At 44.4% G+C, this 27,745-nt stretch overlaps 1 protein-coding gene across 1 annotated transcript in view; it reads right to left on the bottom strand.

The window, feature by feature from the left end:
- Positions 1–25,840, bottom strand: part of LOC124613842 (glycine-rich protein DOT1-like) — a 92,063-nt gene extending 66,223 nt beyond the window's left edge. Inside the window, exon 1 of the mRNA XM_047142565.1 lies at positions 25,796–25,840. Within this exon, the coding sequence (XP_046998521.1) occupies positions 25,796–25,840 (45 nt within the window). The remainder of the gene's footprint in view (positions 1–25,795) is intronic.
- Positions 25,841–27,745: the final 1,905 nt, after the last annotated feature.

Below are 27,745 nucleotides of genomic sequence, written 5' to 3'. Positions count from 1 at the left end.
ATTTTACAGCCTATACAACAATTAACAGCGAAAACTGATGAGTGCGAAAATGTACGATGATAGAGGGCAAAAACGTTTCACCAAGGATCGCAAGATAATTTGTGGAATGTGTGATTACGAGCTCCTACTGTCTTCGGTACGACATATTGTCCTACTTAGTACAAACGTATTTACACTGACGGAAAAAAAGGAAGCATCCAAAAGGAGAGGGCGAAACGAAATGAAACTTCACAGGTTGGAGGGTATGTGATTCTATTTTGATGGTTACAAAATCTAGTCAAATTTACAACGGACTTGGAAATATCAGCCGTTTATCAGTACGAAGTGGCACTCCACTGGCCTAGATGCATGCACTGGTTCGGATGCGAAGGGTGTCATGAAATTGTTGTCTCCTCTTTCGAGCGGTTCTCGGCGCTTCAGTCTGGGGCCGCGCGACCGCTATGGTCGCAGTTTCGAATCCTGCCTGGGGCATGGATGTGTGTGATGTCCTTAGGTCAGTTAGGTTTAAGTAGTTCTGAGTTCTAGGGGACTGATGACCTCAGATGTTAAATCCTATAGTGCTCAGAGCCATATGAACTCTCAGTCAAAATTTCTACAGAATACTACATGCGCACTTAATGAACATAGAACGATAAAGTGAAACTATCGTAAAAATTGTCTTCTGTCTTAGTCGAGACAACCACTTCGACTGGTTTACAGCAGGCGACCACTTCTTAGTACCCTACGATGGTTCTTTGCTGCCACATTTTTATTAGGTCGCTTTCTCGTCGTTCTGTCTGCTCAGTATCAGTTTTGCAATTGATTTTAAGCCAACTTCCTGATAGCTAAGACTGCAGTATTAGCTCGCTTTCTTATTAATCTGTTCAGTAAGGTAGGGGGTGAAAAATGTTGTTAACAACTGACATCCAGTCTGCCCTGCACGAATGATGTGTTGTGCAGGCAGTATTGGAATGCATTCCAGGCGGCGTGCGAGTAGACGGGCATGGCCGAGTGGAGAATGGAGGGAAGAGGAGTTGGACATGGATTCTTGTCTGTCTGTCTGGTACAAAATTTGCAGTTCCTTTTAAACTAACTTCCCAATGAGCTGTAGACTTGAAATTTCGCACATAGCTTGGAACTGGAGGGCAGTGCAATAGTAACTCGCTTTCTTGTGTGGTGTGTGGTGGAGTATATTTTGTGTACCAGTGCCATTTCCTCCTTTTCACGTTCTAGTCGTCAGTCGTTTGCAAGAAGAACTATCATTATGTGAGCTCGGCTCTCTCTAATTTTTACCTTCACACTCGTTTCATGACATATACGTGGGAGGAAGCAGGTAGCTGGTTGAGCGAGGTGAAGAGAAATAAAAATTTTAAAATTCACGACGTGTCTCTTTTTTAATCTCAGCACAATGTTTGCAATCGATTGAAAAAAGTCACAAACAGGAGACTAAAGAGCCCCATTCTGTTTCATAACCTCTTACAGATAGTCCCGAAAATTTATGTTTGTGAATTTTTAATTGCTTTGAAAATATTTTTAAAATTCAAAAAATGAAGCAGACACAGAACGAATTCTCCTCCTTACTATTACACTATATACTCACTGATGCTTGAATAGTACACCGTCTTACTATTATCTCTTCCACGCAACCAACGTTCTTCGTTATAAATGTTACAAGTATTTTCGTAACTGTTAAATTTGTGAGTCAACATTTTTCAGGCACGAGAAATTCCTTTATACTTTTTAGTCCGATTTAAAAATACGGTATATCAAAAAATACTTTTATTTAAATAATTATACTTTTACTCTTTATTATTTATTTATTTATTTATTTTTGAATCGTCAGTCTTCTAGCTGGTTTGATGCAGTCTGCCACGAATGCCTCTCCTATGACAACCTTTTCATCTCAGAGTAGCTCTTGCAAACTACATCCTCTATTTTATGCTGGGTGTATTTCAGTCTCTGTCTTCCTCTACAGTTTTTACTTTCTACAACTCAGTCCAGTTTCCTATTCATTTCTTGTTTTGTTTTTTGTGTCGTCAGTCTTCTGACTGGTTTGGTGCGGCCTGCAACCAATGCCTGTCTTGAGCCAAACTCTTCATTTAAGAGTAACATTTCCACCCTACGTTCTCAATTATTTGCTAGATGTATCCCACTACAGTTTTTACTTCTATTGCCATGGAAGTTAATCCACATGTCCTGTCATATGGTCGCTTCTTCTTGTCAGTTTTCCATATTTTCCTTTCTTCGCCGATTCTGCAGAGAACCCATTCATTCCCTTTTGTGTAGCCACAAACTGTTACAGGCAGTTATTGCAATGAGTTCTCGATCCCAGTTATGACTCATTGACACACTGTGTTGTGTATTGTGTGTGTATTGAACTGGGGAACTAGAAACGACGGAGAGGCTTCGTCCCGCCGTAGCCCTCTGTGGTTCACAACCCCACAGCAGGCTACAGCAGTCCATCCACCTCACCGCCGCCGCATACCGAATCCAGGCTTATTGTGCGGTTCGGTGCCCAGTGGACCTCCTCCCTCCGCCCTCCCCCACCTCCGGAAACGTCTCATACCAGAGTTTGCGTGGTAGAGTAGTGATGGTGTTCGCATACGTGGAGAAAGTGTTTGTGTAGCAATCGCCGACATAGCGTAACTGAGGCGGAATAAGGGGAACCAGCCTCCATTCGCCGATGCAGATGGAAAACCGCCTAAAAACTATCCACAGGCTGGCCGGCACACCGGACCTCGACACTAACCGCTGGGCGGATTTGTGCCGGGGACCGGCACGCCTTCCCGCTCAGGAAGCAGCGCGTTAGACCGTGCGGCTAGCCGGGCCAGCTCATTGACACATTAGTCAAAGAATATTACATTTGTTGTTTTTTGCGACGTGCACAATTTTATATTTTTGAACAGTATTATCATCTGAATCTACATATAAATAGATACAGCGCAATCTACCGTTCGGCGCATGGCGGAGGGTACCCCTTCCCACAACTAGTCATTTCCTTTCCTGTTCTACACCCAACATACCACCCTCGTGGTATGTTGGAGTCAGCAGAATCGGTCTGGATTCAGTTTCAAATCCTGGGTCTAAGGCGCTGCAGTCATGGACTGTGCGGCTGGTCCCGGCGGAAGTTCGAGTCCTCCCTCGGGCATGGGTGTATGTGTTTGTCCTTAGGGTAATTTAGGTTAAGTAGTGTGTAAGCTTAGGGACTGATGACCTTAGCAGTTAAGTCCCATAAAATTTCACAGACATATTTTTTTTCAAATCCTGGCTCTATAAATTTCCTCAATAGCATTTCTCAAAAAGAAGGTCGCCTTCCCTCCAGGGATTCAAATTTGAGTTTCCGAAGCATTTCCAACAACACTGGCGTGTTGATCGCATCTACCAGTAACAAATCTAGCATCCCGCCTCTGAACTGTTTCGATGTCTTCCTTTAAACTTACCTGGTACAGATCGCAAACACTCGAGCAGTACTCAAGAACTGGTCGCACCAGCGTCCTATGTGCGGTCTCCTTTACAGATGAACCGCACTTCTCTAGAACTGTTCCAGTAAACCGAAGTCGATCATTTGCCTTTCCTACCACAATTCTCATATGGTTGTTCGATTTAATTTAGAGTTGCGACGTTAAGCGCAGATTTTTAAATGACGTGACTGTGTCAGACAGGAGACTACTAATGCTGTATCCGAAATTACGTGTTTGTTTCTCTTACTCATCCGCATTGACTTACATTTTTCTACGTTTACTGCCATTCATCACGCCAAATAGAAATTTTGTCTAAGTAATCTTGTATCCTCCTATAGTCACTCAACTACGCCTTATCGTATTCCACACCATCATCAGCAAACAACCGCAGATTGCTGCCCACCCTCTCCGCCAAATCGTTTATGTATGAGAGAATAAAAGCGGTCCTATCTCACCTCTCTGGGACACTCCTGACGATACTCTTATTTTTTACGAGCACTCACCGTCGATGACAACACACTGGGTTCTTTTAAGAAGCCTTCGAGCCGCTCACTTATCTGTGAACTATTCCATATGCTCGTACCTTCTTTAACAGTCTGCAATGGGGTACCATTTCAAACGCTTTCCAGAAATTTAGAAACATGGAATCTGCATGTTGCCCTTCGTTCACACTATATCATGTGAGGAAAGGGCAAGCTCAGTTTCGCACGAGCGATGCATCCTAAAACCATGCTGATTCCTGCACGTATTATTCTCGGTCTCAAGAAGACTTATCATATTCGAACTGAGAATTTGTTCAAGAATTCTGCAGCAAATCAATGTTAGTAATATTGGGCTGTAAGTTTGCGGATTTATTCTTACGGGAGACACCTGCGTTTTTTTTCCAGTCGCTTGGGACTTTGGGCGAGAGATTCGCGATAAATGCAAAGCAAGGGGGCAGTTCTGTAGAGTACTCTTTGGAAAACCAAACTGGGTTTCTCTCCCAACTCTTTCAATTGTTTCTCTATGCCACGGATGCTTATTACTATGTCGTCCATACGGGAATCTGTGCGATTTTCACGTTTGTACGGTTCTATTGCGTGAGCGATTTATTGAACGTAAAATTTAAAACTCCAGCTTTCGTCCTGAAATCTTCAACTACCACGCCAGACTGGTTAACATGTGACTGGATGGAAGTGTAAGACCCACTTACCGATATTATATAGGACCAGAATTTTCTTAGTTTCTGTGCCAGATATTTGGCTAAGGTATGACGATGGTAGTAGTTGTGTGCTTTGCATAACTATGTTTTCACAGACGCACCAATCTCTACTAACTTTTGCACGTTTGCTTTGAACCGAGAGTGCAACAGCCCGTCCTTCCTCAACCTTTTCCGATTGGTGGGTCTTTCACGTCCTTAATCAACTTAAACTTTGTCCATAGTTCCTTTACGTTGATGTTACTGGTACTAAGTGATGTCACGTCACTGTCTAACTGAGACGCTAAAATTGCTTATCTGCTCTTTCTAGCAGGAACACTCTTCTAGCCCTCTTAACTGATTTATTGTCTTTCGTAGTGATAGTTCTTGTAATGACATCATGACCTCTAATCCCCGTTTGTATACTGGAGTTAAGGTCCAGCCTGTCTATAGCTACAAGGTATAAGAAATTTCCATTGCTTCTGGGCTGCCCAGCTAGCTGCTCAAGACAGTTTTCAGAAAACTTGTTCAAAATTATTTCGCATGAGTGTCCGTCTGTAGAACCCTGCATTGAATGCATTGACATCTCAGTCTATACTGTGTAGGATAAAGTCGCCTCCAACTAGTATCGCATGCTCTGGGTATTTACGCGCTACTGAGCGTAGACTTTCTTTGAATGACTAGAACTGTCACAGCAGAATCGAATGGCCAGTAAAAACATCCAGTAAGTAATTTGGTTTCGCCTGTACCTCTTGTACGCGACGAGATAACTTCACTGTCAAATTCAACTTCGACCACAATAGAGACAATATTTTTGTCAACTGAACACTCCGCCTCCTACATCCTCTAATCCGTCTTTCCGATGCACGTTCCATGACTCGCTAAATATCTCCGAGCTTTCTGCTTCGGGTTACAGGCAGCTCTCGGTCAGGAGAATAATCTGAGCGTGTGAACTTTTCTGGAGGACAGTAAATTCAAAATTTTGACAGTCGAAGTGTCTTCACTCTGAACACTGTCTGACTTCCCTTGCTGCGTATCGACTGGCGAGTGTTAAACAGAGTACCTCAAACTATCATCTAGGCTGAAAAAAACTCAAGTGTACTCCACAAGTACTCTGCTACCCGAGTAGCTCCTTCCTTTGTGTAGTGGACCCTTGGCCTATCAATGGGATTGCTACAAATACCTAAATGATAACGCAGGTCTACAAATCTGCAGAGAAGACCGTCACAGAGTCGACGAATGCTGTAGCTGAGACCTTCCACTCAGTTCCAAACCAAAGGACCTGATCAAATTTGTGGAACAGTGCTCACATTGCGAGTTCTTCTAGCCGCCAGCCGCCTGTGTGAGCTGAGGATGGCCTCAGAGCCCATGCGACAGGCGTCGTTGGTGCCGAGGTGAGTCACAACTTGTAGACGATTGCACGCTGCACTCTCGATAGGCGCAGGAGAGGCCGCCTCCACATTTCGGATGGGGCCAGCCGCAGAAATACCGTGCGCAGTTACGCTTTCTTTCCAGCCCTAAGGGCTATCTGCCTAAGGGGCTCCATAACGCGTCTAACATTGGAGCTCCCTCTAACTAATAGCCCCCTCTCCCACGTGTGACCCCTTGGACCCTGCTGAAGGAGCGGCCACTTGTCCACTTACAGGGTGAATGGGCGAAGCCAGCCGACCAATCCCCGCACTGGCCCTCCGCCTCGAGCGAGGTGAAAGTGCCACCACCAGCCACTCACCTTGCTGTGAGGGCAGCAGAGCAGTGGGGCAAAACAAGCTACACCTGAAGTGTCCCATACGACGTGCCAGATTCTCTGCCACACTTGTAGATCTAGTATGGATAAAGGAGGAGTTACCATTTTCATAAAACAAGGGTATTGAGCCGTGTGTACTTCCATCTTTCCACGGCTCGTTTCCTGAGCGTCGTGTGTGGAGCCAGTATTTTTGGTAATCGACAGTGTATGGGCGCGATCGGGCTCTAGCATCTCGTTGCTGTCTTTTATTGCTTCGCTTCTATTTCGTTTATCCGCGGTTGTTCAGGGTTGGTCTTTTATGAAGCTCTTTCGTTTTAACTCTCGCCTGTAGTGTACCCACTATCGATTGCAAGTTCTGTCTTTGGTGTACTTAGATGCCGTAGGTTGGTAACACGGCCGACTCACGTGTTTACTGCAGCAGACTCTTTGGCCTGTACTATTTATAGGCGAGCGCGGTCACGCTGGAGGAGGTTGTCGAGCAGTGGCCTTCGTGTCTGCTCTGGTGACGTCGACATCCTGCATTCCGCGTACTGGTGTTATCGAATCCGCACTTCTACCCGTGGAGGAACGCCGGCCTGGTTGAGGCCCCTCTGTCCGCTCTTCACTGGTTGTCCGCGGGAGGCGGATGGCAGTCTAATCATCGCCTGAGTCGACGAAGGCAAACAAACAGTAACCATCATGGGGCGGTGGAGCCGCCGTTCGGCGAGGGTTTGAGTCCGGGAGCAATTCGGCTGGGTCGGTGTCTGCCGGGACGACTGGGAACGGCTCAGAATTGTGCACAGCAGTCCCGGACAAACGGCGAAGTGCGCCGAGGGAAAGGTGAAAGAAGTGTGAATGTTTCAAGTTGATCGTCCTTGAGTTCATCCAGTCATCTTTCCCGCCTTGTGGCCACCGTTGTGGCAATCCTCTGTTCTGTTCACTGGTGCAATTCTGACAGTGCAGATTCCTCCACGCATCGTTGCTAACCGGTGTAGTGGCGTATTTTGGTAGTTATTTGTGTACGTTTGCACTTCTATGTTTTGGTAGTTCATCCTCCCGCCCTGTGGTTGCAGAATTTCGGGTGGGGAGTTAGCTCCTTGTCTCCCAAGATCTAGTGCTGTATTATTAAGGTTAATTCTAGTTCAATGTAGTGTTCTGTTAATGCCTGGTATGTGTGTCCGCCATACTATTTGCGCTGTATTTATTCTAAGTGAGTTGACTGACAGTAGTTAGGGGTTCGAGTCCTGTCACGGGGCTGATCAGCGGTCACATTGGTTTCGGCTTGTCAGTTGGAGGGTGTTGCCTTAGAGGTTTGTTAACATTGGCATGTCAGCGTTGTCTAGCGCTACCGTGACCTAAAGAAGAACATCGTGCTGATTAGTGAATGTTGTTACACGTTCTTGTTTTCATTTCGATACCTGTATTTGTGAAGGCAACCGCATGAAGTAAGATCTGTTCTGAAGCCATCCTGGATCTTGCGCTCTTGGAATTTTGGGTTTTGTTTTGATCCACAGTATTTGGGTGTCAGGAATATGGAACTGTGTTGTTAATGTTTGGCTTGAACAGCGGATACGCGGCTAGTTTAGTACGTGTGTAGTGGTATGGCGTCCTCGTGAAGGCGTGCCCGCTAGATTGCTGTTGCGTCTCCTCAAAGTGTAATTTCCACCTTACTAAAAGCCCCTTGTTAAAAAGGAGGAAGGAAACTTTAGGAATACCTTCTATTTGCATTAACTATCTTACCTGTGGCTTAAGTAAATATCTGCTCGGTGATTAAGCTAATGGGAGCACCCATCCTAAAAGCAACTAGCGCACTTCTGTTGTGGTGGCCCTCGTGCCTGTTTTGGTCCGAAAGATTGTATAAACAGGCTTACATGCTCCGTATCGAACTTCTGATGTTGTTTTTTGAGTGATTGTGGATTATTAAAATTGATTATAGTGCAAACATTTGTATTTTACCAACTGTGTTTATAAATTATTAATGTATTACGAAAGTTTTAGGACCATAGGTTGTCCAGGTAGAAATTTTGAAGCCATGCTGTGTTGTGAATTCATGTATTAATGTTTTATATTGCAATGAGAATTTAAATGTGGTAAACCCAAGCTTTGCGATTAATAATTAAAGATTCAAGAGTGCGTTCACTTAGCGCTTTCTTATGTGTTATTATTATTATTTTTAAAAATTATAATAGGCGTTTTAGTTTCTTAAATTAAAGCCTTTCCAATCCGAAAGTGGTGGCCCTCCCATTTTGGGCAATTGTAAGCATCGAAGCAGGATTTATGTAGTTGGTGTTATGTATTGTATGTTATGAACAAATTATTTATGTGTTAAATCACGTCTGATATGTCAATTCCTTGGTCCCGTCCACATCTTGGTCGTAGTCTTTTAATATTAGATAATCAGATCACCGTTCCAGGTATAAATACAGAACTGTTGAAGTAAGCAAATTTTGTGTTGATCAGCACTTTGAGGTTTGTGTATGTGAACTTCAGCTAGATAATGTGTTGATATTAGCAACAGTGCACAGGTCTCCACTAGGAGATTGGGAGCTATTCATAAAAAAGTTTGACACCCTATTATGCTGTCCGTCAGACAAAAAGAAGTTATTAATCTGTGGTGATTTCAATGTTAACTTTCTAAGCAATTTGATAGGAAAAGTGAACTAGAAGTGTTGTTAACCACATATAACTCAGAATTAGTGATCAATTTCCCTACACGTATAGCTCAGGACAGTAGTACTCTAATAGATAATGTATTTGTACAGCAAGAGGATGTAGAACAAACACATGCTTTCCCTGTGGTGAATGGATTATCAGACCATGATGCACAACTAATTAACTTACAAAACCTAACAGGGTGTACACTTCAGAAACCATTAAGTAAAAGTATGAGGGTGCTCAACCCTGTATCTATAGATCACTCCAGAGAAAGTTTAGGGAATGTAAACTGCGAAGATGTATATAATGAGCCAAATGCTAATGATAAATGCAGCATATTTCTTGATAAATTGATATCCCTTTTTGAACATTGTTTTCCAAAGAAAATTACTAAATGTAACACCACAAACGTTTCAAAGAAACCTTGGATTACTACAGGTATTAAAGAGTCTTCAGAAAGAAAAAGAAAACTGTATGAGACAGCAAGAACTATTAAAGATCCTGAAGTAGTTTTGCACTATGAATGTTATTGTAACATACTGAGAAAAGTTCCAAGGAAATCAAGAAATATGTATATTAGAGAAGAAATTAACAACTCCTGCAATAAAATCAAATCAATATAGAATGTTGTTAAAAGGCAGACAGGAAAAGTAACCACTGGGGTAGGTAGTATTACTGTTGAATGGGACAATCTTAACCAACAGTACACAGGTAGCCAATGTATTTAACAATCACTTCTTAAGTGTAGGAGAAAAAGTTGATGAGAATAGTTCAAAAGAAAAAGCCAGGCAGTATATGGAAGAATCAGTTTTTTAAATTTTTAGTGAGATTAAGTTTCATCTAACAACCTCTTGAGAAATTAGGAAAATGATTAAATCTTTGAAAAATAAATGTTCTGTTGGAGTAGATGACATCTCTAACAAGTTATTAAAACAATGTGGAGCAATTACAGCTGATGTTTTGAGTCACATATGTAATGCATCACTGTCTCAGGGTATTTTTACAGACAGGTTGAAATATGCCATGTCAATAATTACAGGCCATTATCCTTGCTTACAGCATTTTCAAAAATCTTTGGGAAATTAATGTATTCAAGAGTGGTTAGCCATCTCAACAGTAATGGGATACTTAGTAAATCACAGTTCGGATTTCAGAAATGCTGTTCCACTGAGACAGCAATATACAATTTCACTGTCCACATCATAGTCTTTAAATGGGTAAAATGTCGCCAGTAGGAATATTCTGTGACTTATCCCAAGCATTTGATTGTGTGAACCATGGCATTATGTTAGAGAAATTGCAATTCTATGGTATAAATGGAACAGCATATGAGAGGTTTAAGTCATATCTACAGAACAGGAAGCAAAAAGTCTCTTTATATGCTTCAAGTGCTTCAAAGGAGTTTGCCACTTCATCTGACTGGTGTGAAATTACATTAGGTGTTCCACAAGGTTCGATCATGGATCCCCTCCTGTTCTTGGTATATGAGAATGACCTCCCTTTTTATGTGAAACAAGATGCTGAACTGACACTGTTCGCTGGTGATACAAGCATAATTATGAACCCAGTAAAAGAAAGTCCGATAGGAAATGATACAAATAAGGTCTTTGGAAAAGTTATTAATTAGTTTTCTGCGAATGGGAAAAGACACAGCACATCCAATTTTCTGCTGCAGAAAGTATAATTCCGTCAATAAACGTAACGTATCAAAAGAAGTCAGTAGCCAGGGTAGAACATAGTAAGTTTTTGGGTGTATATATAGATGAGAATCTTAATTGGAACCGAGCGAGGTGGCGCAGTGGTTAGACACTGGACTCGCATTCGGAAGGACGACGGTTCAATCCCGCGTCCGGCCGTCCTGATTTAGGTTTTCCGTGATTTCCCTAAATCACTCCAGGCAAATGCCGGGATGGTTCCTCTGAAAGGGCACGGCCGACTTCCTTCCCCATCCTTCCCTACTCTGATGAGACCGATGACCACGCTGTCTGGTCTCCTTCCCCAAACCAACCAACCAACCTTAATTGGAAAAGTCATATTTTGGATCTCCTAAAGCGACTAGGTTCAGCAACCTTTGCAATCAGAATAATTGCCAATTTTGAGGATGTAGAAATTAGTAAGCTAACATACTTCGCATGCTTCCACTCTCTGATGTCATACAGAATAATATTCTGGGGCAACTCAACACTTAGGCAAAAGATATTCACTGCTCAAAAGAAAGTAGTAAGAATAATGTTTGGGGTTCATAGTCGCACATCTTGTAGGCATCTGTTTAAAAGGTTAGGAATTCTTACAACTGCTTCACAGTACATTTACTCAGTAACGAAATTTTTTCTCAACAACATGGACCTGTTTAAAATCAACAGCGACATTCATGATTACAATACCAGAAAAAGACCTACACTATCCTCTACTTAACCTATCTTTGGCACAGAAAAGGATAAAATATGCTGCTATAAAACTTTCTGATAAATTACCAGATTAAATAGAATGTCTGACAGACAGCAGTACTAGTTTCAAAAACAAATTGAAATCATACCTCCTTGAAACCTCATTCAATACCATAGATGATTTCTTGAATATGAGTAAATAAATCTGGAGATATAATATATGCATTTTGTGCCATTTAAGGGAATGGGATAGATAATAGAAATATTTAGGTATAACGCTATAATGTGCATTTGACACGTCCCATATCAGAACGGTTTTTCCGTGCTATTGATCAATGGAACATGTAACTAACTGCACACCTGCGGCTGCAGCATGAAGGTGACTGACCTCAGCCAAACGCATATTCAGTTGTTCGCCAACTGCAACCAGCTCCTCCTGCGTCCGCAGACAGCGTGCACACATTCGAACCATCCTAGCAAGACTAACTGAAGAAGTAGACTACAAAAGCTGACAGATACCTACATATGCAACCTGTTACCTTCCTGATGTGTCACCACAGTCACCAACGAACGCTGATGCCACCAATGAACTATGTAGCTGCCTGTTCAGAAGAAATGAATGCGTACAGACTGTCTGAATTTACAGTTACAAAATGCGATCTTACACCTCTTGAACAGAAAAACACGCAAGTAGTTTAACAAATATTCTACGAGGAAAACACAGGAAAAGATAAACACTTAACTGGCCACTCCGTAGATGTGTCTCAGCCGAGAGCTGCAGCCTCTGTGTCTGGCTTACGAAACGGACGCACGCTTGTCTTCAAAACGAAACAAATGAGTAACTACTGCGCTACACACTGATTAGAAAAACTCGAGATTAAACCTCTTAAACAGAAAAAGACGCTCGAAATTTAAGAAGTATACTTGCTGCTCGATAGATGTGCGGACTAATTTTAGATCTGATATTTCCCATGTTATTGTTGTTGTTGTTGTTGTTGTGGTCTTCAGTCCTGAGACTGATTTGTTGCAGCTCTCCATGCTACTCTATCCTGTGCAAGCTTCTTCATCTCCCAGTACCTACTGCAGCCTACATCCTTCTGAATCTGCTTAGTGTATTCATCTCTTGGTCTCCCTCTACGATTTTTACCCTCCACGCTGCCCTCCAGTACTAAATTGGTGATCCCTTGATGCCTCAGAACATGTCCTACCAATCGATCCCTTCTTCTAGTCAAGATGTGCCACAAACTCCTCTTCTCCCCAATTCTATTCAATACCTCCTCATTAGTTATGTGATCTACCCATCTAATCTTCAGCATTCTTCTGTAACACCACATTTCGAAAGCTTCTATTCTCTTCTTGTCTAAAATATTTATCGTCCATGTTTCACTTCCGTACATGGCCACACTCCATACAAATACTTTCAGAAACGACTTCCTGACACTTAAATTAATAGTCGATATTAACAAATTTTTCTTCTTCAGAAAGGCTAAATGTATTAATTGCTCTGGGAACCACCCTGTTTGGAGTAGGGACTGCCGCATATTTTTAGAGGAATGCAAGGTCCAGGAAATAAAAACAACCAAGCGTATCCCCTATGGTGAGGCCAAGAAGATTTATAAGTCGATGCAACCTCCCACATTTGCTACATCTTTTGCTTCCCTGGTACAGAAGCCTACTCCAAAAGTCGATGCCTCAACGCAGACTGAGGTGGTGAGTGTTGGCACTAACACCTGTAGCTGTCAGTGCACTTGCAACCCAGCCAGTGTTCCAGAGCCAGTAGCCCCTACTCGAACGGCAGACAAAAGTACAGTGGCGGACTTGGTCCAGCCCCTCGCGCCTCCAACAGCTGAGGTTGTCCCCAAGCCCAGTGCGCCACTTACCACTCCCATATCCGCTCCCCCAAAGTCCACCAAGCCACAGAAAGCTACTGTGCAGCAGCAACAGCGGGTCAAATCCCGTGGTAAACCATCTGACCATGCGGATGTTGTTTTACGCGAGGCTTCATCTGACTCTTCCCCAGAGTTGATGGAGTACGATGTATGTGTGGGGCAATCATCTCGTCCCACGCCTGCCCCTCCACCTGCTGCGGTCTCCCCACCCCGTCGGAGAGACAGGATGAAGGTGCTACCCCCAACATAGATGGCTCCCATACTCCAGTGGAACTTGCAAGGGTTCAGGACGCATGTGGAGGAACTTCATCTACTTTCTCAGGGTCGACCATTGTATCTCTGTCTCCAGGAGACGTATTTCCATCCATCATACTCCCCTGAGATACGAGGCTATACACTCCACAAAAAGGACGACCTGCGTGGAGAGAGAGCTAGAGGAGGCGTAGGTATTTTCGTCAGGACAGACTACCATTCCTCGCCTCTCTCACTTACGACGACTCTACAGGCCGTCGCTGTGTCCGTGCACGTGCGTCATCCATTGACTGTATGTTCACTTTACTTGCCCCCACATGATGCTCTTGATGAAGCGGCCCTCACCGACCTTCTTACACAGCTCCCCCAGCCATTCATTATTTGTGGTGATTTTAATGCCCACAATGTGCTTTGGGGCTCTGCAATTACCTGCCCCAGGGGTAGAGCAATTGAGAGGCTTCTCCTGTCATCCTGTGCCTACTTGCTCAATGGAGGACAGAGTACTCATTTCTGCACGCCGACTGGGTCGTTCTCTGCCATTGATCTCTCGCTTTGCTCTCCAGCTCTTGCCGCTAGTGCTCACTGGGAAGTGGTCGCTGACTTGCACGGCAGTGATCATTTCCCAATCTGGATTCACCTGCCAGATGGCGTGGGCCCCGACAGGAGACCACCACGATGGGTGCTCAGTGGAGCTGACTGGACACTTTATAGCCAGTTGGCCCAATTCGAACACTGTGCGAATGTTGAGGTGTGGGTGGATCATATTACCAAAACGGTCCACCATGCCGCTGCGGCATCCATTCCACAGTCCACAGGTCACCGGAAAAGGCCACCTGTGCCTTGGTGGAGTGACGAATGCCGCTCTGCAATCAGGACCAGGCGTGCGGCTCTGCGGCGGTTCAAGTGTCGGCCGACTGCTGAGAATCTTGCAGCCTTTCGGGTGGCGAGGGCGAGATGTCGCCGCATTATTCGTGAGAGCAAGAAGAGGTCGTGGCAAAAGTTCCTGAACACCGTTAACCGTTCCACCAAAAGTTCCATTGTGTGGGAGACCATTAGGAGAATTTCTGGCAGAGGAGGGAGGTGCCCCATAGCTGCTGTACTGAATAACGGCACTCTCCACACAGATCCGCGAGACATTGCCCAGACTATGGCAGCATATTTTGCGACAGTTACTGCCACAACCAGTCAGGATCCACGTTTCCAGCGCCATAGAGCGGTTGCTGAGAGGTGTAGTCTGAACTTCCAGCCCACCTCTCATGAAGTTTACAACTGCCCTTTTTCTATGTGGGAGCTGGATTCTGCATTGTCTGGAGCTCGTGACACTTCCCCTGGTCACGACAGGATCCATTACAGTATGCTATGGCACCTCACAATGCGCAACAAAGAAATCCTCCTCGCACTTTTTAATGCCATTTGGGCGTCGGGTCACTTTCCTGACGCGTGGCGTGAGGCAGTTTTAATCCCTTTTTTAAAACCTGAGAAAGACCGCTCGAGCCCAAGTAGCTACCGTAGTATTGCCCTCACTAGTTGCATAGGGAAGACCTTGGAGCGGATGGTCAACCGCCGCCTTGTCTGGATGTTAGAATCCCGGCAACTACTTAGTCGCTTTCAGTGTGGGTTCAGGAGGTTTCGTTCCACCTTCGATAACCTTGCCCTCCTGGAGGCGGCTATCCAACAAGCTTTCCTACGCCGTCATCACCTTATAGGTGTATTTTTCGACATCGAGAAGGCCTACGATACCACTTGGCGGCGTCTCATCCTGGAGCAGCTTCACGAATGGGGTTTTCGTGGTTGTCTTCCTCTTTTTATTCAGTCTTTCCTCTCGCCGCGATATTTTAGATACCGAATTGGTGACGTCCTGTCTGATCGCTTTGAGCAGGAGAATGGTGTCCCTCAGGGTAGCGTTTTAAGTGTGACTCTGTTTGCCATCGCTATTAATAGCATTACGTCCACGGTGAAAAGTCCTGTCCAGTGTTCTTTGTTTGCGGATGATTTCTCTTTGTTCTGCTCTTCTTCAAGCCTTGCAACGACAACTCGTCAGTTGCAACTTACGATTAGGCGTTTGGATGACTGGGCGCTGAAGAGTGGATTTAAGTTTTCCACCGAGAAGTCTGTATGTGTTCTTTTTAACCGTTCTCGTTCGATTTTCACCTTTCCTGAGTTGCGCTTGAGGGACACTATTCTTTCTTTTAAAGACACGGTGAGATTTCTGGGTCTCATTTTTGACTCGAGGCTCACGTGGTTACCTCATCTTAAAGACCTGAAACGGCGGTCGCTTCAGGCTTTAAGCATTTTAAAATGTCTTAGCCACAGTACATGGGGAGCTGACAGGACTTGTCTGCTCCAGTTTTACAGGGCGTTTGTGCGATCTCGGCTCGATTATGGGTGCACGGTGTATGGGTCTGCGAGGCCTTCGGACTTAAAGATTTTGGACGTTGTCCACCATGAAGGGCTGCGGTTGGCCACTGGGGCATTCCGAACTAGCCCCATACCAAGCCTCTGTGCAGAGGCTGGTGAACCGCCACTTCATATGCGGCGACGGCTACTTACGGTACGCCAGGCGTATAAAACTTTGTCCACACCGTACACACCTGCATACCATACCGTTGCTCAGCCTCCTCTGGCACGGTTATTTCATAACCGGCAACGTGCGACGCAGCCCTATGGGATTCGCGCACAGGATTGCCTCGCTGCAATGTCTATGGCTGGTCTTCGTGTTTTACGTCGCGGTTGGAGCAGATCTCCACCTTGGCTCCTCCGGAGACCCAAACTTATTTTAGATTTGACTCGTTTTAAGAAGGATGGCACGCCAGATTTTACATTCCAGTCACTTTTTTTTAACATTTTAGATGTGCATCCCGGTTTCACTGTCGTTTACACTGATGGCTCCAAACAGGAGAAATTCCTTGGCTGTTCTGTGGTGTTCCCTGACCATGTTACCCGGATGCGCCTCCCTGCTGAATATACCGTTTTCGCAGCGGAGCTCCATGCGATCCTGAAGGCGCTGGAGCTGATGCAACGTGTTCGGGGCGATCGATTTCTTCTCTGCTCCGATTCTCTTAGTGCCTTACAATCAGTGCAGAACCTATACCCGACTGAGGAGATGGTCCAGCTGATACATAGCCAACTGTACTTGCTCCAACAGCGGGGTCAAGAGGTATCCTTCTGCTGGGTGCCTGATCATGTCGGCATCTGGGGCAATGAACAGGCCGATCGGGCTGCCAAGGAGGCCTGCAGAGAGCAGGATGTGGTCCAGTGTCCTATCCCCTTGCAGTCAGTCATCGCTGCACTCCACAGGAAGTGCATGGAGTTGTGGGAGGACGAATGGCTGGCGGTGACGGCCAATAAACTGCGGTCGGTAAAGTCAACCACTCGGCCGTGGCGTTCCTCCTGTCGGTTGCTCAGGCGGGAAGAGGTGGCCCTCACACGTCTTCGGATCGGGCACTGTCCTCTCACACATAGCTATTTATTACGGCGGGAGGATCCTCCGTTTTGTGATGCTTGTGGTGTGCACATCTCTGTCCGGCACATTTTAACAGACTGCATTTTATACCGTGATGCAAGGGCAGAAGCACAAGTTGATGGTGATCTGCCCTGTGTTTTAGCTAATGATGAGACGTGTGTGTCTAGGGTTTTTAAGTTTTGTGATGTGTCTGGACTCTGGCCTAAACTTTTAGGCTGGAAGTTTTAGTGTATTGCAGAGTGGCTGACACCTCCCTTTTTTTCCTTGCGGTCAGCCGGCCACTTCCATCTGCTACATTGTTTTAGCCCCCTCTCTCGTTTTCTTCCTGTGTTGTCCATGTTTTACTGCTGACGCCCTGCTTCATCCCACGCTTCGGTGTGGGTGAGCACATCTTTTCCGATGATTGTTTCCCGTGTTTTATGTTCCGTTTTATGTAAATATTCTGAGTTTTTTTTTTTTTTTTTTTTTTTTTCGACACCCGTCTCACTATGATACTGAACGGGTGAACGGGCGCTGAAGACCTTGTTGTCGTGCGCCCACAAAACCCCTCTACTACTACTACTACTACAGAAAGGCTTTCCTTGTCACTGCCAGTCTACATTTTATATCCTCACTACTTCGACCATCATCAGTTATTTTGCTCCCCAAATAGCAAAACTCCTTTACTACTTTAAGTGTCTCATTTCCTAATCTAATTCCCTCAGCATCACTCGACTTAATTCGACCACATTCCATTATCCTCGTTTTGCTTCTGTTGATGTTCATCTTATACCCTCCTTTCAGGACACTGTCCATTCCGTTCAACTGCTCTTCCAAGTCATTTGCTGTCTCCGACAGAATTACAATGTCATCGGCGAACCTCAAAGTTTTTATTACTTCTCCATGGATTTTAATGCCTACTCCGAACGTTTCTTTTGTTTCCTTTACTGCTTACTCAATATACAGGTTGAATAACATCGGATAGAGGCTACAGCCCTGTCTCACTCCCTTCCCAACCACTGCTTCCCTTTCCTGCCCCTCGACTCTTATAACTGCCATCTGGCTTCTGTACAAATTGTAAATAGCCTTTCGCTCCCTATATTTTACCCCTGCCACCTTCAGAATTTGAGAGAGAGTATTCCAGTCAACATTGTCAAAAGCTTTCTCTAAGTCTACAAATGCTAGAAACGTAGGTTTGCCTTTCCTTAATCTATCTTCTAAGATAAGTCGTAGGGTCATTATTGCCTCACGTGTTCCAACGTTTCTACCGAATCCAAACTGATCTTCCCAGAGGTCGGCTTCTACCAGTTGTTCCATTCATCTGTAAAGAATTCGCGTTAGTATTTTGCAGCTGTGGCTTATTAAACTGATAGTTCGGTAATTTTCACATCTGTCAACACCTGCTTTCTTTGGGATTGGAATTATTATATTCTTCTTGAAGTCTGAGGGAATTTCGCCTGTCTCAGACATCTTGCTCAGCAGATGGTAGAGTTTTGTCAGGACTGGCTCTCCCAAGGCCGTCAGTAGTTCTAATGGAATGTTGTCTACTCCCGGGGCCTTGTTTTGACTCAGGTCTTTCAGTGCAACTCTTCACGCAGTATAATATCTCCCATTTCATCTTTATCTACATCCTCTTCCATTTCCATAATATTGTCCTCTAGTACATCGCCCTTGTATAGACCCTCTATATACTCCTTCCACCTTTCTGCTTTCCCTTCTTTGCTTAGAACTGGGTTTCCATCTGAGCTCTTGATATTCATACAAGTAGTTCTCTTTTCTCCTAAGGTCTCTTTAATTTTCCTGTAGGCAGTATCTATCTTACGCCTCGTGAGATAATCCGCTTTTGCCAACTATTAATCTTTCCCCACTGCTGTGTTACGAACATTTACTTTAGTAATTTGTTCGGTAATCTGTCGCCATTGTTGGAGTCCGTTATATTTCTGTTAGTACATATCATTTCCATTTTTTACTCTTCTGAATATTGGTACGTTGTATAGTCTTGCTTCCCACCTCCAGCTCCCACAGACTGTCGTCATGTGTGTGTGTGTGTGTGTGTGTGTGTGTGTGTGTGTGTGTGTGTGTGTTAGTGTGTGTTGTCTATTTTGCCTTGTTGGCCGAAAGCTAACCTTCCGCCAGTCTTTTTGTTGTGCCTATCTGCGACTCAGCATCTCCGCTGTATGGTAAGAAGCAACTAACCTATTCATAATATTCTTACATTCCATCATGAATTTTCCATTGTTTAATACTCGAGTTAGACAAGCGGTGGGCGAAAATAGACTGTGGCTTTGTTTGGACTGTGGATATGTTTGAGGACCCACGTTGACTTTCACATGAACTCATTAAGAGATATCAAGGAAAACCATGAGACCGAGGAATAATAGTTTGAGACTCGCTACCTTTCGAATGCCGGAACTGGATCCTAACCAATGAGCTTCTTCTTCCAGTCGCATGGTGCTAAGGCGATGTTCCAGTGGTGAGAATAAATACGGGAGGCGAGTGCCACCCATCTTCTGCCCATTAAAAGCTTTCTCGTCTTCAATACATGAAGACCAGGTTTTCTAGTAACCAGATTTCAGTACCTGAAGGAGAGTTGATTGGGGACGCTTAAGAGCGATATGGGATTTTATTCCAGGCCAACGGATCACACTGCTGATGACAAACTTAGTCACTTAGTGATAAAATCAGTACTTCAGTGTTTACCTCTTCCTCTTCAGATTCGTTCGTTTCGTACTTTTGTTGACAGTGCGACCAGTGCAGGTTTAATTTTATATTCAACTATCCAAAACTTACGTAATTTGTTTTTCAAAACAGCAATGGGCTCTAAAGGCAGCAGATTATGTGTAACTCCTAAGATTCAAATTATCGTACTCTTTTAGGTTACGCGATCATTTGCTACTCTCAAAGTTATGAAAAAAGAATTCTACTCTCCTTTGTATTTCTACAGAGCGGAATGTGTCGGCATGTAGATCGAAGATTGCAGCATACGGAAAAACAGACCATAGTAAAATATATAATGTTCTACGATCATTGTCTATTCCGCAACTCCGGTCATAATTTGATGAAACTGTTTGTTAACCACTGGTGTTCCTTAGCTTAGTCCTGTTCAACTTACACAAGACCTGCCAAACCAGTTAGAACTCGACTATATAAGTCACACTTAACGAAATAGATGTAGTTATGAAATAGTCTACAGTGCCTAAAAATTTATAAAACAGTTTCAGAAGTTTACATACGGTATTTTTTGGAAGAAATACGCAGTCAATGGTTTTAAAACAGATTTTATGGTCCATATAGTTGTACATATTTTTAATTTTACGAGGGTTTCGGTTCTATCGAATTATTTTCAGATCTACTTATATGATTGATTGTTTCACTGAATCGAAACCAGTCAGATTATTTGAAAGAAACAAATCAAGTTCATCAATTTAGTGTTACAATGACTAATTAGACATAAAACATAGTGAAAACATCAACTTTGTTCGTTATTCTCCTAGATACAAGACAGATTTTGACATGTCCCTATTCATCCCGAAGCCAGCAAATGGAGAAAAAAAAAAAAAAAAACGATGAGATCGGCTGTCCCCGTCGGAGGTTCGAGTCCTCCGTCGGGCATGGGTGTGTGTGTGTGTGTGTGTGTGTGTGTGTGTGTGTGTGTCGTCCTTAGCGTAAGTTAGTTTAAGTTAGGTTAAGCAGTGTGTAGGCCTAGGGACCGATGACCTCAGCAGTTTGGTGCCTTAAGAATTCACACACATTTCAACATTTTTTTAATGATGAGGTTAACACCAAGATTTTAATTTTTATGCTGTAAAAGCACCAACTAATTCCCAAATATTCTTAAAAATTTAAAGTAAGGAACAAGAACTATTATCACATATAATTTTGGGTTTCATATTTCTTTTGAAAATGAGAATTTCTTTTTCTTTTACATCTGTTTCTCTTCACACCATTTTACGGTACTGTGATCAAAGTGTCTGACTGCAACGTAGAGATCTCGGGTTAGATTTCCGGCACTGCCAGGGATTTATTGTTGGCGGGAGGACTGCTCAGGAGTGCTCTCCCCCTCTCGATGCCAGCTGACGAGCTACTGGAGTGAGACACAGAGACTGCAACGTCTGGGAAGCCGGGAGTACGGTGGGCTCATCCTACGCCCCTCCATACCGCATTTGAATGACGCCATTGGCGGAGGAAGAAACGGTGGTCGGTCGGTTCTACGAGGGTGTGATGAAAAGTGATCCCTCCCAACTTTTAATTCTGTTCTCATCATCGGTTGAGGTTTAGACGCCATGCACATTACTCGGTCGACTTTATCGCTTCGCTGACGCAAGCTACAACTATCTGTCGCTTCGAATTGGTGAGTGTAACATGGCGGCGTGTAACACGACTGTATCTGAGCTTGAGAAACAGCGTACTGCAATCCCTCAGAAATCTGAAAGCGACAGTTCGAAGAGTTCGTACACACGTGGAGAACCCTCCCATTCAACACGACAATGCCGGACCACACACGGGCCCTGAGGCATCGCTGTAATCGATCATCTTCTTTACAATCTCCACTTGACCCCAACCGACATCCATCTATTTTCAGAATATAAAGAACACCTTGGAAGACTTCACTTTGGTAGTGATGCAGTGGTTCAAGCAGAGGTGGGTTTGTCGCTCCGTCAACAGATATTCTACAATGACGGTATCGAGAAACTGGCCTCTCGTTGGGAGAAATTTGGTCGTCGCCAGCTGGAGTGAACGCAGAAATAAATTTGTAGACATGAGCAATGAAGATGTAGAAAATAACGTCTGTGTTAGTTAAAAAACTTCAAGAACTTTCACATGAAAAATTCGGAGGCATTGCCCTCTAAATAGCATGACAAGGCCTGTGGACGGACCTTTAGCTCTTGTGTAGTAGTATTGTAAAATGTAGACATTGAAATAATTATGGGAATTATAATTTATAGATCAGTGGACGAACTGTAGTTTTTGTGTATGTGATCAAAGAGTGAGTCACTGAAGATCAACGTGACACTGGATGCGAAATTTTAAGGCAAAGTATTCCGAAATACTGACGAATCCTAAAAGTGCATGAATCTCTAATGAATCAGCTGGCGTAGTCATAATCTGAGCACCTGGAAGGCAGTATGTGATACAAAGTTATTTTTGAAATCTGAACTACGGTGTGCGACAAAACTGTGAAGGACCGCCAAGACCTGGTCGGATTTCAGTGTAATTTGTACACGCATGCATCAGTAGGTATGTAAATTAGTTAGAGTTCTCTGTGATATGGACAGTGGACATCAGAGTATATCAATGTTGTTCGTGTTTAGGCGTGGTAGGGTATGTAAGAGGCGTGAACAGTGTCAGATAACTGTGAAAGACAAGGAGATGTAAGAAGAAGACAGAAATCAATGTTAGTGGCCGAGTAAGTCAAGATCCGAGATTGCTTGCATACTACAAAAACTACTGTAGTAAAGTCATTAAAATGTCCAGAAGTACGCATGTCCTGACATAAGTAAATAATGCAGATAATAAGATTGCTACTATATGGGATATTGTCAAACAAGAAGGAGGACAGGAAGTCAGTGTACAGGATTCCATAACAATTGGACCAAATGACAATGCTTTGACTGGTAATTCAAAAGTTGTAAGTACTTTTAACAATTCTTTTCTAAACGTAGCAGCAAATTAGGAGTAAATGGTTCTGTTGATCAAGCAAGAGAATACATTAAAAATTACATTTCACAGACCTTTAAGCAACTAGAAGTAGCACAAACATCCTTCTCCATAATTATTAAAATTATAACAATTCTAACAAACATAAGCTCTTGATGGCATTTCACACAAAATTCTGAAATGTTGTTCCAACTTAATAAGTAATGTCCCCAGTGATATACGTAGAGCGTCACTGGGACAGAGAGGTTTTCCAGGCAGCTTAAAATATGCAATTATTAAACCACTCCAGAAGAAAGGGGACCAGACAGATTTCCACAATTATCGTCCAGTTTCCTTACTGACATCTTTTTCTGAAATATGCGAAAACGTAGTGTACTGTAGAGTAGTCGCATACTGAAGTGGAAACAATTTACTTAGCATATCGCAGTTTGGATTCCAGTAAGGTTGACTGACTAAGAATGTTATTTATACCTTCGCTCATCAAACAATACGAGACTTAAATAATAATGTATCGCCAGTTGGTATTTTTTGTGATCGCTCCAGGGCCTTCGTTATTGTAGATCATGACACTCTCTTAGGAAAACTGAATAAATCACGGGATAATGTAGATAGAGATGTACAAATTGACACACATGCATGGAATGACAAGGGGTTTTATTAGAACAAAAAAAAAAAAAAATACAAAAGTTCAAAAAATGTCCGACAGATGACGCTTCATCTGGTCAGAATAGCAAAGCATAACAAAGTAAGACAAAGAAAAGATGTCCTATACAGGAAATGATCAATATGTCCACCATCATTCCTCAACAATAGCTGTAGTCGAGGAATAATGTTGTGAACAGCACTGTAAAGCATGTCCGGAGTTATGGTGGGGCATTGGCGTCGGATGTTGTCTTTCAGCATCCCTAGAGATGTCGGTCGACCACGATACACTTGCGACTTCAGGTAACCCCAAAGCCAATAATCGCACGGACTCAGGTCTGGGGACCTGGGAGGCCAAGAATGACGAAAGTGGCGGCTGAGCACACGATCATCACCAAACGACGCCCGCAAGAGATCTTTCACGGGTCTAGCAATATGGGGTGGTTCTAATAAAACCCCATGTCATTCCATGCTTGTGTGTCAATTTGTACCTCTCTGTCTACATTATTCCGTGGTTTATTAAGTTTTCAAATTTATACTGACTTTTTGATCACCCGGTAAATGTCTCTATGAAATTCCCGCGTTATGTTGAGGTACTTCCGTGGCCAGAAAGACCCACAGAGCTTGTGTGGGGTCAAGTCGAACGTAGCTCCGTCCCAATGGTAGTATCCAGGACATCAATGACCAATTACAAAAGTTGTGGGCCAACTTGCCTCAGGACGGGATACAACAGCCTTATGACTGGCTTCCGAACTGAAACAGTGCATGTATCCTAACCACAGGGGTTGAAACAACATATTCATGAGTGAACTGCCCCTGCCAAGTTCTCTGTAAATCTGACTCGGTATTGTGAACACTGCAGTAACATCAAATACACCACTGGGCATTAAAATTGCTACACCAAGAAGAAATGCACATGATAAACGGGTATTCATTGGACAAATATATTATTCTAGAACTGACATATGATTACATTTTGACGCAATGTGGGTGCATAGATCCTGAGAAATCAGTATCCAGAAGAACCACCTCTGGCCGTAATAACGGCGTTGATACGCCTGGGCATTGAGTAAAACAGAGCTTGGATTGCGTGTACAGGTACAGCTGCCCACGCAGCTTCAACACGATACCACAGTTCATCAAGAGTAGTGACTGGCGTCTTGTGACGAGCCAGTTGCTCGGCCACCATTGACCAAACGTTTTCAATTGGTGAGAGATCTGGAGAATGTGCTGGCCAGGGCAGCAGTCGAACATTTTGTGTATCGAGAAAGGCCCATACAGGAGCTGCAACACGCGGTCGTGCATTATCCTGCTGAAATGTAGGGTTTCGCAGGGATCGAATGAAGGGTAGTGCCACGGGTCGTAAGACATGTGAATTGTAACGTCCACTGTTCAAAGTGCCGTCAAAGCGAACTGGAGGTGACCGAGACGTGTAACCAATGGCACCCCATACCATCACGCCGGGTGATACGCCAATATGGCGATGACGAATACACGCTTCCAATGTGCGTTCACCGCGATGTCGCCAAACACAGATGCGACCATCATGATGCTGTAAACAGAACCTGGATTCATCCTAAAAAATGACGTTTTGCTATTCGTGCACCCAGGTTCGTCGTTGAGTACACATCGTAGGCGGTCCTGTCTGTGATGCAGCGTCAAGGGTAACTACAGCCACGGTCTCCGAGCTGATAGTCCGTGCTGCTGCAAACGTCGTCGAACTGTTCGTGCAGATGGTTGTTGTCTTGCAAAAGTCCCCATCTGTTGACTCAGGGATCGAGACGTGGCTGCACGATCCGTTACAGCCATGCGGATAAGATGCCTGTCATCTCGACTGCTAGTGATACGAGGCCGTTGGGATCCAGCACGGCGTTCCTTTTTACCCTCCTGAACCCACCGATTCCATATTCTGCTAACAGTCTTTGGTTCTCTACCAACGCGAGCAGCAATGTCGCGATACGGTAAACCGCAATCGCGATAGGCTACAATCCGACCTTTATCAAAATTGGAAACGTGATGGTACGCATTTCTCCTCCTTACACGAGGCATCACAACAACGTTTCACCAGGCAACGCCGGTCAACTGCTGTTTGTGTATGAGAAATCGGTTGGAAACTTTCCTCATGTCAGCACGTTGTAGGTGTCGCCACCGGCGCCAACCTTGTGTGAATGCACTGAAAAGCTAATCATTTGCATATCACAGCATCTTCTTCCTGTCGGTTAAAATTCGCGTCTGTAGCACGTCATTTTGGTGGTGCAGCAATTTTAATGGTCTGTGTACCTTCCAACCCGTGAGGTTTCATTTCGTGTGCTCCTCACCTTGTGGGCAGTGTACTGTGCCTCAAGTGTGATGCTGTGTAAGGAGCTGTAACGTGTACGACCATTATATGTGGAAACAATGCGTTACGCGCTGCAGATGTCGTAAGTGAAAGCGCGCGAGGACGCTCCGCGACGCGGAAAATCGCCAGCAGAAGGAGGACTGCACGCCGTGCGTTACGGCCGCCGCCCGTGTTTTGAGGCGGAGCACTCACCCGGCGCCGGCGCGTCTGCTGCTGCTGGTGGAGGGCCGCGTCCATGGCGTGCTGTGCTGTGGTGTGGTGTGGCCAGGTGTGTGGGCGGGCAGCGGGCGGGCACTGAGGCAGCAGACGCGGTGCGCCGCCTTATGAAGTCGGCGTCGGTTAGGGAGGAGGGGGGGGGGGGGGGGGGAGGTGGAGGCAGTGGCGCTAGGAGCCGGGCCCCTGCGCTGCCCAACTGTGCCAAGTGCGACCACCCCAGACCGGCCAGCAAGTGTTGTCACCGTGGCGCCAAAGGCCGACAAAGCACTTGCCGATCTTAACGTCAGATACCACTGAGGACAACGGCAAGGGGTTGCTGTTGTGCTGGTCTTCAGTCCGAGGACTGGTCCCGTGGTGTCTCCGCGCTAGCCAAGCCTGCCCAATTCTCCTCGTACCTGCATAACTTCTGCAGTCTACGGCTTTTAAACCGTGCTGTTGTAATCAATCCTTGATCTCCCACTATTATATTAACCTGCCCTACCCACCGCCATTCATTTCTCTCCATTATCAAATGACGATTCCGTCGTACCTCGAGCTCGTCCTGTCAGCAGATAACTTATTTTAGGCAAGTAGCTGCGGCTGATCCCGGCGGAGGTTCGAGTCCTCCCTCGGGCATGGGTGTGTGTGTTTGTCCTTAGGATAATTTAGGTTAAGTAGATTGTAAGCTTAGGGACTGATGACCTTAGCAGTGAAGTCCCATATGATTTCACACACATTTGAACATTTTTTAGGCAAGAAGTGGCATAACTTTCCTTTCTCCTCACTTTGAACAAGAACCCAATCTACTCATATAATCTTTAGCATTTCTTGCGTTTCACTTCCATACAGGAAAAGCAATTTCTTCAGAAAAAATTACCTAACCTAGAAATTTATATTCGATTATTAACAAGATTCTTCGTTTCAGAAATGGTTTTATATCTTCCTCGCTCGGGTATCGCCACTTATTTACGCTGCCGCTGTAACAAACTAATCTAGGACAGAAAGAGGAACCGGCCGCTGTGGCCGAGAGGTTCTAGGCGCCGCAATCCGGAACCGCGCTGCTGCTACGGTCGCAGGTTCGAATCCTGCCTCGGGAATAGATGTGTGTGATTCCTTGGGTTAGTTAGGTTTAAGTAGTTCTAGGTTCTAGGGGACTGATGACCTCACATGTTAAGTCCCATACTGCTTAGAGCCATTTGAACCATTTTTGAATAGAAAGAGGTTCAAATGGCTCTGAGCACTATGGGACTTAACATCTATGGTCATCAGTGCTCTAGACTTAGAACTAATTAAACCTAACTAACCTAAGGACATCACACAACACCCAGTCATCACGAGGCAGAGAAAATCCCTGACCTCGCCGGGAATCGAACCCGGGAACCCGGGCGCGGGAAAATAGAAAGAGGGTTAGCATCGGTCGTAATATCATGTCTTTTTTACTGCAGATTTAGATTTTAGCTGACAGAGTGGCAATCAACAATGCGTTATAGGTAGTCACGGTTACTCGACGTAATTACAGCAACACTTATTCCAATTTAACTTAGGGACGTTCATGCATGAAGCCAACAAAATGAAAGATCATCTATTTTTAGTGTCTTATTTTCTAATTTAATTCCCTAAGCACTACTTGATTTATTTCGGTGACACTACAGTCTCTTACTTTCTTTTACCTCCGTATTCACTAACTAGGATTACGAAACAACCCCAGTTCCTCTCCTGCCTCTTCTGTTTCCTATCTTTTCCAGTACTCTTTCATCTTCTCCCAACTGTGTCTTTTCCAGTCTTCTGTTCATGTTGTTTCCCATTATTTTTCTTCCGAATTTCAAGCCCAATTTTCCTATTTTATTCTTAAAATTTTTTGTCGTTCTCTAGTGTGTGATTTTGTTTATTTCTATTTCTCTTCTTGTTTCTGTAATACACGTTAACATCGAATTATTTTTCCAGAAA

The sequence above is a fragment of the Schistocerca americana genome, chromosome 4, assembly GCF_021461395.2.
Source record: "Schistocerca americana isolate TAMUIC-IGC-003095 chromosome 4, iqSchAmer2.1, whole genome shotgun sequence".
Taxonomy (NCBI): domain Eukaryota; kingdom Metazoa; phylum Arthropoda; class Insecta; order Orthoptera; family Acrididae; genus Schistocerca; species Schistocerca americana.
Note: the sequence above shows the minus strand (reverse complement) of the source record. Positions and strands in the feature narration are given on the sequence as shown.